General features: G+C 35.1%; 1 protein-coding gene across 5 annotated transcripts in view; it reads right to left on the bottom strand.

Moving 5' to 3' along the window:
• Positions 1–18,155, bottom strand: part of PPM1B (protein phosphatase, Mg2+/Mn2+ dependent 1B) — a 71,283-nt gene that overhangs the window by 9,393 nt on the left and 43,735 nt on the right. For 2 of the 5 annotated variants that reach the window (XM_084901533.1, XM_084901534.1), the window contains one exon: positions 5,477–7,198. The exons of 1 other annotated variant lie outside the window; for it this stretch is intronic. In XM_084901533.1, coding sequence (XP_084757659.1) covers positions 7,169–7,198 — 30 coding nt within the window. In that variant the 3' untranslated portion in view covers positions 5,477–7,168. Of the gene's footprint in view, positions 1–5,476; positions 7,199–7,224; positions 9,073–18,155 lie in introns of those variants that run through there. 2 more of the 5 variants (XM_084901529.1, XM_084901528.1) reach the window with 2 other exon arrangements.

The following is an 18,155-nucleotide window of genomic DNA, read 5'->3' as shown; positions in this document are numbered from 1 at the left end:
ATAGAATAATACTGAAACAGAAAATAAGGGGGAGAAGATTCCATAGCCAAAAACAAAACAAACAAAAACAACCCAGCAAGAAGTGAGAATTGGTAGTGGTGCTGCCTGAAAAGCATCTTACCCTATTTTAGCAGCTATACTTCTAGACCACAATAAATCACTAAGACAATGAGCAAAAACAAATACTCTCATCTACTTTTCACATTAAGAAATTAACTCTTGCCGAAACCGGTTTGGCTCACTGGATAGAGTGTTGGCCTGCGGACTGAAAGGTCCCGGGTTTGATTCCGGTCAAGAGCATATACCTTGGTTGCGGGCACATCCCCAGTATGGGGTGTGCAAGAGGCAGCTGATCGGTTTCTCTCTATCCCTCTCTCCTCTCCCTCTCTGTAAAAATATCAATAAAAATATATTAAAAAAAAAAAAGCAAGCCTCAATTAAAAAAAAACAACTCTTGAACATAAATTGTACTTATATGCAACTTAACATTTCAATATATGCTATATTAGATAAGAAAGAAGCCCAAAGACAGGTCTGTTGATATTTTGTTTCCACACTGGAAACTTTCATCTTAGTTTTAAATTTTGTTATGGTTTCTTATGAGGACTAAATGTCTAGTTAGCTGGTTGGAGAGAACCTGACAGCACCACGAACAGATCAAAACTCAACTGAATCAGAGATTCTAAAAGGAAAACTGACAAGGTGAAACAAGAGTTGTAGTGACTTCCGGCTATCCAAAAACATTTAAAAGCAAAACTTCAAGTAATAAGCTTCTAAAGTGTTATAACTGAAGAACCTAACCAAAAGAAACCAAAACCTTCAGCATAAAGCCATGATCCACTTAATTGTCACTTAAAAAGTCCTATCTTAATATGGTTGACCTAATATATCTCAGCCATAGTAAAATGATTTTAAGACATGGACTTAAAAATTCAATTAAAAAACCTTCTTAATAACACAAATCTACAGTAACTAAAGATACCTAAAAAGATTAAAATGATCTTAATATATGCCACATAAAACTATTGTTAACCTTAAATCATAAATTTTCTAAGTTGAAACCCATCAAAGAAATACTGAGAGAAAAAGTATAATACTAAAGATTAGACCTTTATAATCTTGCTTTCTAAGTTCAAGTGTAATAGTAACCACCACTGCCCCACACACACCACCAAGTAGATTTTGTCACATCTGTATGTTTTAACATTCACTTACTACTATACTGAGATGTTTCAAATAAATGAACAGATCGTCTCCAAAGGGATGAGGGCAGCAATTCTAAAAATCTGGGGGCCCAGAGAACCTTTTAAGGAGGTCCATGAAATCAAACTATTTTCTTAACACTAGTTTTTTATTGAATTTTTTAGAGAGAGGGAAAGAAACATTAATGTGAGAAACATCCATCTCCCTTCATGCACCAGGGATCAAACTCAAAACCTGGGGTATGTGCCCTGAGACAAGGAATTGAACCTGCCACCTTCCAGTGTACAGGACAATAACCATACCAAGACATACTGGCCTTGGCAAATTTATTTACTTACTTATTTACTTATTTATACTGACACTTGCACTGATTGCGCAAAAGAAATGATAGGTAAAACTGCAGACACCTAAGCACAAATAAGAATGGTAGCACCAAACAAATTAGTCATTATTATACTTTCACTACTATATCACAAAGAAAAAAGGGGAAAACAAGTCAGTTTCAGTTAACAATGTCCTCATTAAGCACTAAAAGTTAATTTCCTTACGACTCTACCCTTGAGTATACATCTTTTTAATAGTAAATATGGTGAAAAGGAGAGTACTGATTCTAGAACATGAAGTGTGATGGTCTTTTCATGCTACTATTCAAGATATGCAGAACCAGCCACTTTTTACAGAACACAAGTTTTACTTGAATGACAGAGTATGGTTATTCAACAGACATGTTCTAAAATGAATAAGCCTGTCACTTAAGGAGGAAAAAATGACAATATTTGTTGCCAATACTAAAATTTCACCTTTCAAATGAAAATTAGTTTTTGAAAAATCTGTATTCATCACCATGAGCTTGGCAGTGTCCCAACATTTTTTTCTGATAACATCAGTTATATTAACAAAAAAATTTAAACACTGCATATGTCGATATTCTAAAGAATTGGGGTGAGAACCAAGATGGTGGCATAGGTAAATGCATCTACTCTCCACCTCCCACAACCACATCAAAATTACAACTAAAATACAACCATGATTAAAAACTGCCTGAAAGCAAGCTGAATGGAAGTTCTACAACTAGAGAAGAAAGCATGAAACTGGTACAAGGGGTGGAGATATTGAATGGGTTGGTCTGACATCCAAGTGTTTTTTTTTAAATATATTTTATTGATTTTTTACAGAGAGGAAGGGAGATAGAGAGCTAGAAACGTCAAGAGAAAAACATCAACCAGCTGCCTCTTGCACCCCACCTACCTGGGATGTGCCCACAACCAATGTACATGCCCTTGATAGGAATCAAACCTGGGACCCTTCAGTCTGCAGACCGACGCTCTACCACTGAGCCAAACCGGCTTCGGCCCAAGTGTTGTTGTTTTTAAATTGGGAGGGATCTATCAGCTATGGAGCTCTCCTCCCCCAACTCTGGTGAGGAGCAAGGGGTCCCAGAGTTGGGAAGAGAAGTCCCTCTAAAAACCAATGGAGAGTGTGGCTGAGTGATACAGAGGCTGCTTGAGACCCAGGTGTTCCTATTAAAGGGCCAGCACACGAACTTACTCAAACTCAATCCCTCACAACTCCAGTGTCTGGCAGCTTTGGAGGATCCAGGGATAGATGAGGAGGTATTGCATTGTCTAGCATTGGATCAGGAACTCAGGAGTGGCTGTTTCTCAGACAGGGGTCCTCATTCCAATGGTGGGACTTCCCCTTTACAGAGCTGACAGCCATATCTGAATCTCCATCAGCCTGGAGCACACAGTTTGGTCCACCTTGGTGATTCCCTGAGCCCTTGCCCCAACCAATTTGCAACCCCACCCAAGCTGTTTGCAGCAGTTTTTTGTTTGTTTGTTTTTTTTTTTGTTTTTTTTTATATGAATGGCCTGTGCTAGCTTGGGCTTAAGAATCAAATCAATGATTTGTAATATGAGGAAGCAAAAAATACCCTATCAGAACAAAAAGAAAAAAAAAATCCAAAAAATATGAAGAGTCCAGCTGGCTTAGCTCAGTGGTTGATTGGCGACCCTTTAACCAAGAGGTTACCAGGGGTTTAATTCCCAGTCAGAGCACATGTTAGAGTTGTGGGATCCATCCCCAGCAAAAGGCAGCCAATTGATGTGTTTCTATCTCATCCATGTTTCTATGTCTCTATTTCTCTTCCTTCCTCTCTAAAAAATATATTTAAAAATGAAGATGGTGTAAAGGAGCGTCTTGGACAACTTCAAACCTACCAATATTTGCATTATGAAACTGCCAGAAGAAGAGCAAGATATTGAAAACCTATCTGAAGAAATAATGATAGAAAACTTCTCCTACGCAGTGAAAGGAATAGATTTACAAGTAGAGGAAGCACAGAGTCCCAAACAAGAGGAATTTAAAGAGGCCCACATAGAGACATCATAATTAAAATGCCAAAGGCTAAAGACAAAGAGAGAATCTTAAAAGCAGCAAGGGAGCACTCATACAACTGTCAGCTGATTTTCCAATAGAAACTTTGCAGGTCAGCCAAGATCGGTTTGGCTCAGTGGATAGAGCGTCGGCTTGGGGACTGAGGAGTCCCGGGTTCGATTCCGGTCAAGGACATGTACCTTGGTTGCGGGCACATCCCCAGTGGGGGGTGTGCAAGAGGCAGCTGATCGATGACTCTCTCGATGTTTCTAACTCTCTGTCTCTCTCCCTTTCTCTCTGTACGAAATCAATAAAACATATTAAAAAAAAGAAAAAAGAAAAAGAAAAAGAAACTTTGCAGGTCAGAAGGGAATGGCAAGAAATATTCAGTAATGGATAGCAAGTACCTACAACCAAGATTACTCTATCCAGAAAAGCTCTCATTTAGAATTGAAGGTCAAAGAGCTTCGCAAGACAAAAAGCTAAAGAAGCTAATCACTACCAAACTAGTATTACATGTTGAAGGATATCCTTGAATAAGAAAAACAAGAAGAGAGGGTGAGGAGGAGGAAGAAGATAAAATATATGAACTTTAAAACAGCAATAAATGCCGAAACCGGTTTGGCTCAGTGGATAGAGTGTCGGTCGGTCTGCGGACTGAAAGGTCCCAGGTTCGATTCCAGTCAAGGGCATGTACATTGGTTGCAGGCACATCCCCGGCAGGGGGTGTGTAGGAGGCAGCTGGTCAATGTTTCTCTCTCATCGATGCTTCTAGCTCTCTATCCCTCTTCCTTCCTCTCTGTGGAAAATCAATAAAACATATTTAAAAAAAAAACAGCAATAAATATTAATAATTTAATCTATAAATCAAATGAGAAATCTAATTAACAAAATAAACTGGTGAATAAAATAGAATAAGAGGCATGGAAACATGGAACAGTCTGATGAATCTCAGAGGCAAGGGCAGAGAGAGGACAGGAAGAGATTAGCCAAAGATTTACATGCATATATGCATTACCTATGTTTGGGTAGGAAATGATGCAGAAAAGCAATGGGGGGAGGAAGGGAAGGAAGGAAAGCTGTAATACCCCCAACAATGATGGCATAATTTGGCAAACCAATATTTTATAAATGACCAATGTATGTTATTAAATCATGCAAAAGTAGATCAAACTGCAAGATAGGTCAAACAAATTTTAATTTAACAGACTAGCACAAAGTTGAATAGTTTCAGATTTCACCCTGCAACTAACTTTCAAGAAACTACCAGTTCTGAAGTTTTGGTAATGTAACAAAGAGTATCCACAATTATCTGAAACTACTGAAATATTCTTCCAAATACATATGTGTGTGAAGTCAAATCTCTTCATACACTTAAAAGCGCCCTATTACAACAGATTGAATGCAAAAGCAGATATGAGAACCCATCCAATTTATAAAACAAAAGCGTTTTTTAGTTTTGGAAAACGTGTGTTTTTTTTAATAAAATAATGCTCTTAATGTTAATAGGTAATTTTTTAAAAATATAATAAATATCAATAGATATAACCTACTAAAGCAAAAGTTCTTTGGGAGCCTCAACCTTTAAGAATATAAATGTTTGAGAACAGTGGGACTAGGAAATTCATATTTAAACTCGAGTTTTTCTTTTGCTATTTCAATGCCACTAAACTCCCCAGAGAAAGGGTAAAGTGGTATTAAAAATGTATGGAAGTGGAAAAGGGTTTAATTAGTATTGTCTTATACAGTTTAGTTAATTCTTCCCTGGAATTAAAATTTAACTACACAGTTCTATACAAAACATTTCACAATATTCTAACTATATAAAATGTTTAAAATAACATTCAAAACTGGACTTTTATTTTTAAAAATCATACCAAGTAGTAATATGTCACACTGTTTTTATCAATTCTTTATTTAGGTAACAAGTTGGTTATGTTCACTGCATTGTATGAAACATCACAATATCATACTGGAAAGGTACTGTCAGTACAGGATTGGATCAGAGTGGACAGTTGAACAATAAACCATTTTTGCATTCTTCATTCTTTTAACAACCCCTAAACCCAGTAAAGGGACAAATAGCTTTTAACATCATCATGTAAAGCACTTTAACTTACAAGGCTAAAATCTAAAGAATAAATAAAATATATTGTGGCAATAATTCTTTTAGGCCAAAAATCAGGTGCACAATAAATTGAATGATCAAGGAAGCTGTCTGTATTCAAATGTGTGGCTCCCCAGAAACAGCTTCGGGAAAATGTTACAGAAAATACCATGAATTCCACTGCACACAGGACCAGATGATGACTCATTTTAACTATACACAAAGGCAATTACATCCCGCTGAAACACAATTTAAACATACAGGAAAGTGTTTACAAAGCATCCACAACATGTAAACCATGTACAAATGGATACATTCATTGCTTCTCCTATCCCAATAGCTTTTAGATAAATATTTTACTCTTCGTGTTCAGCATTAATTGGATACATGCAAAACTCAAAAAGAATTCAAGATTATTGTAAAAATAGAATTAAATGAATAATCTTCAAGTACCTTATGTGACAGCCACTCTGTACCGTGCCCAATGTTATAAAATGAAAGGTTACTGAACCCATGAAAATATCTCTGTAATATTTCCTTAGTTCTAAAATAGATAATTTTAAATGTATTTATAGTCATTTCAATGTGATATTCTGAGCTTTTAAAATAACGTAAACAACTAAAATTTATACCAAATTACACAAAACTTGTATCTTAAAAGCTGAAAAATTAAAACTATAGAAACCCACGTGTAAAACAAAAATCACAATTTACATTATAAAGGCAAATCTCATCATTTAAAAAATTTGCAGCAGTGAGATGTCTAAGCAAATTATAAATAGCCATAAATTAATCCATTTGGTTTCAAAGATTTTCTATTGTGTTGAAGGATATAGGAGATACATGCATAAAATTTGTAAGGGTTTATAATATTATTGCCAAATACACTTATCTTGAAGCAGGCAACATTACAATTTGGACATTATTGAGGAACCCAGGTTGGTAATACAGGTAAAATTGGGAAAAAAATTAAATAACAATAAATATATACCCTATAGTAGATTGCTCAAATGAAATTTTAAGCCAGAGCTGCGAAAGGCTTTCAACTTGGTGAATTGAAAAAAAGAACATCTCATACAATTCTTTACTCTTACATGCTTATATGTTGTGTGTCTTGTTTAAAAAAACACAAAAAACCCATAATGTATCTTCAAAGTACAGCTAACTATATTCCCATGCACCTCAGGCACAATTATTATTTGTGGTGAAATAACTCCGTTGGTTTCTAGGGCCAATAGTTCAATACAGATGGAATCGGTATGCCTGAGGTTGGCAAAAATACTGTAGTACAGGCAATGCTACAAGTGGCAATTATCAGAAAACACAAATATGAACAAATGATGGGAAATGCTAATGATTTTCTGCTCATATCACAAAACGTTGGGAATCCACAAGAATATTTTTCCCTTGTATTGAAGAAAATGTGATTAAAAGTTTTTCCCCCAATTTTCAGAATCAAAAGCATTTTAGAAGTTTATAAGGCTACCATGGGTCTTCTAGATCTCCAGCACCCTACAGGAAAAGAAAAGGAAGAATATTATTATTATTTACCTATACCACTTTCAGGTTGGATTGAATTTCAAAAGAAAACAAATCAGATGAACAAATTACCTTCCTTTGTTTGAAAGGATACTTTTAGAGAGATGTGTGTATTGTACATTGTGTGTATACACAAAGATCTACCCAGTATTGATAGGTAACTGGTTGTTTTTTTCTTCCCCTTTCCACCAAATAACTTCCTTTTAAACCACTTAAAAGTATTCCAGCATTGAAAAAATAGATCAAAACATCAGCTACCTCCAATGATTCTAAAGTTTCAACTTCTGATACACTTTACCCAACTTTAGACACATGATAAGTATAAACATGAAGAAAAGTTAATTATCTACATTCACAAAATTACTGTTTTAAGAAATCGTTTCCCACGTGACTAATAGTTATCTGTATTTAAAAATCAATTTTAACAAAAACAAAACTCATATATTTGCCACTATTTAAAATACCCCATAATTCTTGCAACTAATAATATCTGATGAAGACTTATAGTGAAGTCGACAGTCTTGCAATCTTCATCATGGCAATTTTCTGACATGTCTATGTGTGTTCATTCTGCCCAAAGTTTAATATTGTGTACCATAAAAAGGGGATAAGATATAGACTAGATTTTCTTTAAGCAAGACTTCTCAAAAATTTTCCCCTTTTAATGAAAAAAGCCAAGCCAATAGTTTTCTAAATTTTATATAAATACAAATGAATTTCTAATGGGTATTTTTCCAATGTACCAAACCTGTTTAAAATAAAATAAAAAAGTACAACATTCAAAGATTATTCCATATCACATGCTTTATTTGAACTTAAAACACTTATAATTTCATTCTGAACACTTGGTTGACATACATTTTGATGTATGTGTGTAGTTAGGCTATACAGAATATACAAATCAATGCTATACTTAAAATACACAGATTTTTTCAAACATTATTTTTCATAAAGAATACAGAGAAAGGAAAAATAACCACATATCCAATAGCTTAGAAATCTAAAAATAAAACTACAGAAATGTAAAATATAAACAAGTCAAAAAACACACATTATCATCCTTGAAAAAAAATTACAGGCCAGCATCTGCCATTCTTTGAAGAACTAAAATTACTAAAGAAAACACAAATTTATTACAAGTTTATTATTATGAGTATCCTAATATGTAAAATACTGTGAGACAGTAAAATTCTACATTAACAAGTTTTTTCACAACATAATGTAATCCTGCTAATCAGTAACTTTTAAACCTATCTAGTATGAACTTAATTATTGATTTTAATAACTGGTAGCCTCATTTCTGGCATACAATATGAAATAACAATTTTATTAAATTCTAAGTATATAAACAGCCAATTTTAACCTATCTGATAAAGGTGTATGAAAAGGCCTTCTGAAAAAACAAGGCTATATGAATATTAATAAAACTAGTTATCAAGATAAGATTCAAATAACAAAATCGTTATATAAATGCACGCATTATACTTCCTAAGTAGAAACCATCAAATCAAAGATCACAAAAATATCCCCACAAATTAAAGTCATACTTTTTCATCACCCATGTGTGTCCCTGCATCTTCATTACAGCTGTCTAAGTCAGCAAGATCACTTTCTGATTCAGTATGGCTTTCCTGCATTGTCACTGGGTTTCCAGCATCAATGTTCGAGGAAGGAGCTGCAGCGGCTGGTTCAGCAGGGCTTTCTTCTCCCTCTACTTTAGCTAGCCTGTAACTAGACAGCATCTCCTCCAGAAGTTGTCGGTAGTTTCCCCTATGATTAATTCTCATTTGCCTGAGAGCTTCCACCAATTTTCCCTGTGATCCACTCTCCTCTGCATCATCGGAGGCCTTTTTTTAAGATTTAAGACCCCAGTGTCAGTAGACAAACTAGGATATCACATGTATTTCATAACACATCACAGCAAAACACTCATTTTTCTGCCATGAGTAATATAGTGTAAGCACGAGAACATTTCATTAAATAAGAATCAAGTCTTACTGTGTCAAATAATAAAAATTTACAATAGAAAATATCTCAAGTTATTTTTAGCAAATTACCATTAACTAGTTTAGGTCTCATTTCACATTATAATTTTAAGTTTAACCTGAAGTTTACTTTGCACTATTAGAATTCAACAGCAACACAAGCATTTCCTGAAAGTGACTTACTTAAAAACATAATTGGCTATAATGACTTAGTGTAAAAGGGAAATTAGTGTGTAAAGCAATAGGAAAGGACAGAAAAGCAGACATTAGAATATTAGTTTCTCCATGATTTCTGCTAAATGACAGATAGGAAAGGAGATAAAAAAATGTTAAACTATATAAAAGGAAATAGAATTTTGGGGAAATATTAAAATTTTCATGGATAAACATTTTAGTTGCATTTTTGTCTTTAAAGGGTTTAATAAATAGACTAATCATTTTAAACATTAAAATAAGGTATGGACAGCAAATTCCTTATCCTTTTATATTTTATTAAATTTGGGGAAATCTATAGCTTTCTACAATAGCAGCTACTTAATCTTATTAGTGAAACAAGCTCTAACATCCAAGCTAATTAAAGTTAACCTGAAATAGTAAATACCAGACAATCTTACATTATAACATGCTCCCCGATTTGATGAATTAGGGAATACAGGGCCATGTCCTGTGTTCTTGCCAAAAATATTTAAAATAAATCTAATAAAACTAATTATTATTTTACAGGAAATAAAGAATAGAGGATCAAGTTAAAGGACAGCACAAGGAAACCATTATTCTGAATGTAGGACATCCTATAAAAAGCTGGCTCAGATTCTTATTTAGTGTCAAGGGGGATGAGGGGGAGAGAAAGAATGTGGTCTTGATTAAAAACTTGCCTAATATGCTTGAATGTTAACTTAATGGTTCAATATAACAATTATGACAGTCATTCTAGGGACAACTGGGACTTGTTATTAAATGACATTAAGTTTATTACTAATTTTCTTAGGTATAAGATAATGCTTTTGTAGAAAAATATCTTTTTTTTTTTTAAGATTTCAAAAATTGATTTTAGAGAAAGAAGAAGGGAGAGGGAGAGAAATGGAAACATCAATGATAAGAAAGAATCATTCATCGGCTGCATCCTGCATGCCCCTATTAGTGATCAAGCCCAAAACCCAGGTGTGTGCCCTGTCTGGGAATTGAACCAGCAACCTTTTGAAGCATAGGACAATGCCCAGTGAACTAAACCACAGTGGCCAGGGCAAAATATCCGAATTCTTAAGAGGTACATACCAAAATATAGGTAACATATTATGATGTCTTCAATTTGCTGTCAAAGGATTAGTAAACATACACACACAACCATAACAATAACACAACAACAAAACAACTAGTAGCCCTGGCCAGGTGGTCAGTTGGTTGGAGCATTATCTCACACACCAAAAGGTTGTGGGTTCAGTTCCTGGTCAGGGCACATACTTAGGTTATAGGTTCAATCCCCAGTTAGGTGAATCCAGGACCCAATGATGTTTTTCTCTCACATCAATGTTTTCCTGTCTCTCTCTCTCTCTCTCTCTCTCTCTCTCTCTCTCAAATCAATAATCATATCCCAGTGAGGATTAAAAAAAACAAGTAGTGTACACACACAGAAAGAGATAAAGCAAATACGGTAAAATGTTAACTATTATTGAATCTAAGTAGAAAGTATTCATTATGCTTATTTCAACTTTTCTATAGGTTTGAAAGTTTCATCATAAAATTTTGGAAAAATAAAATACAAAAATGGTTAATATAGATGATCTGGCACAAATTCTTAAACATCTTTGGAGACTAATACTCTAATTCCATGACAAAGATATATTAATATAAGCGCACAATAAAAGATAATATTTACAAGAAAAATGAGAGTGCCTGAACACATTTTATAAAAAGTGCCACGTGGCAAAAAGCAACAGATGATAACTGTGTATAGCTTATGTTTTATGTGTGTGTATATGATTGTGTTTCTGTTATTTTAGGATATCATATACAAACTGCCTAGGTGGAAAAGAAATACAATATACAGGGATTGGCAAAAGTAGTTGTTCATATGGAAAAAGACGTACAGGTTATGAGGTTATGATTATTACAATAGCTTTAACTCAAAAGAACGTCACAATGGCACAGTGCACTTCTCTCGTAAATGCTCAGATTGTTGGCCTTCACTATTTACACATTCTTATAGTCTTTGAAAATCGTCCTGAGGGGTTGCAAACCTACTTTTGCCAACCCCTATATAAATAATGATAATGGGTAATGAAGTTACAGATGCTTGTTTTCTTTGAATTCTCCAATTTTTTATATCAGGCATATTAACTATCAAGATAATTTTATTTGCAAAATTTATTGTGCGGTGAGAACATAAAATGTGCTCTCTGTTACTATTTTTCGTATTTACCTTTCCTTCTGTGCTAAATAAACATTTACCCCTAAATAAAGTTTCCCTTTTGAATCTATTCAGGAAAAGTTAAGATGGAGCCATGCATGGTAAGTGCTTACTCAACATAAACTTTATCAGTCTTTAGTAAGGTCTGCCAAAAGGCAATTTTCTACTTAGTGGTAAGTTACAAAGAACTTCTAATGAAGGACAATCCCCCACCCCCATCTCCTGAAAACCTCAAATAAAAACTCCCAGTTTATAAAAAAAAAAAAAAAAGAAAGAAAGAAAAATCTTCTAGGACATTAAAACAAAATTTTCTTGAATTGGGCAAGTTGACTTTCACATAGCGAAAGTGATTATCAACGCTAGTTTTCACATAAGAATCACCTCTGAAGCTTTTAAAATTGTACAGATACCAAAGTTCTACTCCATTATATTCAGATTCAATGGGTTGGGGTGATATATAATTCTGTTAATTGCTTTAGTAGTATGGGGTGGGGGGAGAAGGATTTGCTTTTTAAAAACCACACTAAAATCAAGCCTATATAAATTAAGTAGGGACGGATTTATAATGGTTGGTATCATAGAACCACTGAATTGGAAAGAACTTGAGGAACTGACCACATTTAAAAGTCATTATATCTTATAGCAAATTACATTTCCTTATCATATTAGATAGATGGTATATGAGTGAAACTCTTTCCCTAGTTATTTCATTTGAGTCTTCAAAATACTATTACATAACCCTCTCATGGAGTTTCATTAATATCAGAAAAGGAACCTATTATTACTTTAAGTCCTCACTCAAGGATATATTTTTCATTGATTCTAAAGAGAAAGGAAGGAACAGGGACAGGGAAGGAGAGGGAGAGGGAGGGGGAGAGGGGGAGAGAGGGAGAGGGAGAGAGGGAGAGAGAGGGAGAGAGAGGGGGAGAGAGGGAGAAAAAGGGAGAGAAAGGGAGAGAAAGGGAGAGAAAGGGGGAGCGAAGGAGGGAGGGAGGGGGAGGGAGGAGAGAGGAAGGGAGGGGAGGGGAGGGAGGGAGGGAGGGAGGGAGAGAGAGAAGAGAGAGAGAAAGAAACAGATCTGTTGCCACTGTACGCACCTTGAATGGGGACAGAATAGACATACGACCTGGGCATGTGCCTGACATCGAACCTGTGATCCTGGTGTAGTGGATGACGCTCTAACCAACTGAGCCACTCTGCCAGGGCAGAAACCTATTATTTACCTCCACTTTCTTTACCTGAATTCATATGTCATCATGTATACACATTTATTACAGCAATTAATTCACCTTGCAACTGTTTACAAGTCTCTCTATTAGACTATAAACTCATTGAATTAAAGATAATTTCATATTACTTTCTGCACCCTCACTACCACCTACAGAAGGGAACTTTATATGCATAATCTCAGTTAATCCTCACAGGTACCCTACGTGACAGGCATTTCAACACTAACTGGAGAAACTAAGGCTCAGACAGATTTAAGCTATTTGGCAAGGTGACAATACTAGTAAGCAACAGAGCTCAGTTTTGTGTTCAGGTGCAAGTAACATCAACAATGTCCCTCTGAATGTTTGTTGAATACATTATGATAAATAATAGGTTTTGCATAGTAAGTGCTCTATAATTAAACACTAAAATAAATACTGGTTAAAATGGCTGTAAAACTAGACCACAAATAATTTCATTTCAAATCTATAATGTATTAAAAAGATTAACAAAATGATAGAACCAAGAAAAACACATTAAATGGAATATTAAAATTATTCTTCAAAATCAATTTAAGGCAATTATGGAGATTGGAATTTAGAACTTTTCTCTCAGTTTTTGTTTGTAAGGCTTTACCTGTTATCTAGACTCACACAGCTTAAAAATAAAATCTCTCATTATAAAAAAACTGTCTTATACCAAACAAGATATGGGAATCTACATACCTCATAGAGCAAAAAAGGAAGGGGAATGGGAATCTAAGCACATTTTAAAAATAAAATTTTACTAGCTACTGATTGCAGCATTAAAAAAAATGTAGTTACCATAAGCAAAATTGTTCAAATGATTAGCTGAAACAATGGAGAAAATGTAAACAATACTACCATACTTATTATAGAGTTTTTTTTGTGGTGTCCTATGCCCTGCTTGTCAGCTAAAAATAAATTTTAGAACTAAAGATTCTCAAATATGACTTCATGAGATACAATGACCAAATGAAGAATCTGATAAATTAGATGTTATTTATAAGAATCGTGTAAAATTTAATTTGAAATAATTTTGGAGTCACTTAAATGGTCAAAACCACAAAGCTAAAAAATGTATGTCAAATCGTATCTCAAAAAAACAATGAATATAAAATTAGTGTATTTTCTTTTTTCTTTATAGTTAGTGCATTTTTAAATACTCCAGTATTGGTCTACTCCAGTGGTTCCCAGCCTTTTTTTGGCATCTCTAAAATCCTGATGCCTCCCTGAGACATATAATTCTTAATATTCAAAAACTGAACTTCTGTTCACGTGGAGGAAGCCTAAAAGGCCATTAACTTGATCTAAACAAGCTTCCAAAGAACATGACATCTATGAAAGAAAAAGAGAAAAGAACAAAAGGACAGCTGAAGCACCAAGGAAGAAATCCCTAAGAAATTGTTTAGAGAAGAAAAAAAATGACATGAAGTGATATGAAAAAATAGCAAGTAGTTTCAAAACATATAATAGAAAACTGAATACATAAATATATCAAAATATATATTTATGTGCTGTATGTAAAGCTCTTGACCAGCGTGACTTTGTTGGTTGGAGCAACATCCATATACCAAAAGGGAACATTCAGTGGGCAACTGATAGTTGTTTCTCTTTCCTATCAAAACTTCTCTCTTTCTCCCTTCCTCCCTCTAAACATCAATTAAAAAAAAACAACAACAAAACACACACACACACACACACACACACACACACAAAAAAAAAAAAAAAAAAAAAAACCCAAGTAGTATTAACAAAGTCCTAAAATTGTGATGTAAAAATGCAACAAGCAACTATCTTTATTGTAAGTGACCTATTTAAAATTAAATAAAAAAGATGGTACATAAGATTTAATGAGAAAACAGAATATGGAGATTTATTGGTGTTTTTGTGCTGTCCTTCCTTCCTTCCTTTCTCAAAAATCCAAATGCCTTAAAAAGTTTTTGGATTAGGATAAATAAAAATGTATATTTAAATGAAAAATAAAGGATTAAAAAAACGGGCTGGACTGCTTACTTTCAACTTTATAAATTATTCCTCATCAAAAATAGAGTATCTTAAGACTATTAAATATGAGATTCACAAAAGAATGGGAAGATTTTCTTGGATGATACACAGAGGTATATAGACAAATCTCAAAATAGTTTAGATAGGCAGCATGAAAAGTGTAAAGAGAATAGTTTTAGGAGTGACTCTGACTTAGATTAAAATCTGGTTGCATGATTTAGTTTTGTAACTTGGGCAAGCTACTTCATCTCACTAATTCTTAATCTTATCTATATAAGAAGGATGTTGAAGAGATTACCTATGATTTTATATGTATACTAAAGGCCCGGTGCATGAGATTCATGCAATGGAGGGGAGGGGGCGCCTCAGCCTGGTCTTCGACCTCTCACAGTCCAGGAAACTTTGCTCCTTACCACCCGCTTGCTCGCTGCTTCTTACTGCTTGGCTCGCTGCTCCTCTCCCACTTCTGCAGCTGTGCTTGCCAGCTGTGAGCTTGGCTTCTGGTTGAGTGGTGCTTTCCCCTGTGGGAGTGCACAGACTACCAGGGGCAGCTCATGTGTTGGTGTCTGCCCCGTGGTTGTCAGTGCACATTATAGCGACCAGTTTTTCTGGTGGTTCCATTATAATGGTCATTAGGCTTTTATTATATAGACTAGAGGCCAGGTGCACGAAATTCGTGCACAGCAGGGGAGAGAAAGGTGTCTCTCAGAGATTGTGCCTAAATCAGCATCAGACATCCTTCTAGCAATCCAGGACCGCTGGCTCCTAACCGCTCACATGCCTCCCTGCCTGATCACCCCTAACCACTCTGCCTGCCTGCTGCCCCTACCAGTGCTCCCCTGCTGGCCTGATCACACCTAATCGCCTCTGCCTCTGCCCCCATCACTGTGGCTTTGTCCAGAAGGATGTCTGTCTAACTGGTCTAATTAGCATATTGCCCTTTTATTAGCATAGATATACATGTATGTATGTATGTATGTATGTATATGGCTTGGCACAATAGGAGTTGGATAAATACAAGTTCCCACTTTACCCTTGAAAAATCATCAACTTATATAGCTACTCAATCAGCTGCACACTAATTCAAAAGCATTATAAGTCTTCTTTGATGGAAGAACTTAACATTTTTGCAAGAAAAATGTTCTGAAAACATGCTTTCATAGCAATTAGCAACTTCAAATTATTTTTTTAAATATGTGACTTAAGGGTAGGCTTAGCAAACATCAACTAGAAATGAATAAAAAAAAATTTCTTATTTAACAAATATTTATTGAGTTCTCACCATTTTGGCCAGACAATGCTGTAGGTGTTGGAACTATAATCATAATAAATAAATCAAATGAAGTCCCAGATCTCATAGAACTTATATTCTAGTCATAAAGCACAAAACTAGCATTTTAGAAGATTACCTATGATTTCATATATAAGAACAACTTATAGCCAAAATGTAGTTTTACTTTTCTGATCCTACAGGCAATTATTCTTTCAGGGTCACAGACTCCTTTGAGGAACTGATGAAAATCCCAGACATAATCATCATTAAAGAATATGTATATACACACATAAATATGTTTGCAAAAATTTGGGAGGGAAACATGAATTCCTTGATTAAGAATTCCTCTCTATACCATTTGTAACAGCATAGATGGAACTGGAGAGCGTTATGCTAAGTGAAATAAGCCAGTCAGAGAAAGATAAATAACACATGATCTCATTCATTTGTGGATTATAATGAACAACATAAACTGATGAACAAAAACAGATCCAGAGATAGCGAAGCACCGATCAGACCATCAAACCTCAGAGGGAAGGTAGGGGAGGGTGGGGATAAAGGGGAGAGAGAGATCAACCAAAGGACTTGTATGCATGCATATAAGCCTAACCAATGGACACAGACCACAGGGGGGTGAGGGAATGAGGGGTGGGAGGGTAATGGGGGAGGGGGAGGAGATAAGGAGACATATGTAATACCATAATCAATAAAGAAATTTTTTAAAAAAATATTTTTATTGATTTTGTATAGAGAGGAAGGGAGAGAGACAGAGAGTTAGAAACACCGATGAGAGAGAGTCATCGATCAGCTGCCTCTTGCACACCCCCTACTGGGGATATGCCCGCAACCAAGGTACATGCCCTTGACCGGAATCGAATCCGGGACCTTTCAGTCCCCAAGCCGATGTTCTATCCATTGAGCCAAATCAGTTTCGGCCAATAAAGAAATTTTTTTTTTTTTTAAATATATTTTATTGATTTTGTACAGAGAGGAAGGGAGAGAGATAGAGAGTTAGAAACATCGATGAGAGAGAGTCATCGATCAGCTGCCTCTTGCACACCCCCTACTGGGGATGTGCCCGCAACCAAGGTACATGCCCCTGACCGGAATCGAACCCGGGACCCTTCAGTCCCCAAGCCGACGCTCTATCCATTGAGCCAAACCGGTCTCGGCGAGAAATTTTTTAAAAAATATATATTTTTATTGATTTTATACAGAGAGGAAGGGAGAGAGATAGTTAGAAACATCGATGAGAGAGTCATCGATCAGCTGCCTCTTGCACACCCCCCACTGGGGATATGCCCGCAACCAAGGTACATGCCCTTGACTGGAATCGAACCCGGGACCCTTCAGTCCCAAGCCAACGCTCTATCCATTGAGCCAAACCGGTCCCGGCAATAAAGAAATTTTTAAGAAAAGGAATTTCTCCCTAGACTCTCTTCTACAGATTTTGATTTTTAAAGTTGGAGAAATTTCAATATTGTTTGCATTCAAAAAGTTGAACTAAAATAAATTTAGTAAACAACTTAATAAGATTACCCTAAATTGTGAACTTTCTGGATTTATTTTAATGATTTCACTTGTTACTTATATTCAACTCAGTTTTTTGAAATATTAACCAAAAGTGTTGTTTTTTTAATATAAGAAAATTAATGAACTCTTTATAATGGTACTCCGTTATAGGCATTTACAGCAGAACAATTCTCTCTTTGATATAAAGTAGACATTTTAGGAATCTAAATGAATTTCTGATTCATTCTGACTAGCATTCTTTTCTTCAAGTTATTTTTAAAAACTAATTATAATAGTTCCCCAACTGTCATCCCCTTTGAATTTCTACCACACTTTAGTCTTTCCTATTCTGCACATTAACTACTGTTCCTGACACATTGTACTTCCTGGTAATATCTTCCACAAGGCACAGATCTAACTATGTTGAGAAGCATTTATGGAGCACATCTGTGCCTAATTCCCTGCTATCATAGGTCATGAGCTAAAATTTTAATTAAACATCTATAATTTATTTTTT

The sequence above is a fragment of the Pipistrellus hanaki genome (genome assembly GCF_964339955.1).
Source record: "Pipistrellus hanaki genome assembly, chromosome: 12".
Lineage (NCBI taxonomy): Eukaryota > Metazoa > Chordata > Mammalia > Chiroptera > Vespertilionidae > Pipistrellus > Pipistrellus hanaki.
Note: the sequence above shows the minus strand (reverse complement) of the source record. Positions and strands in the feature narration are given on the sequence as shown.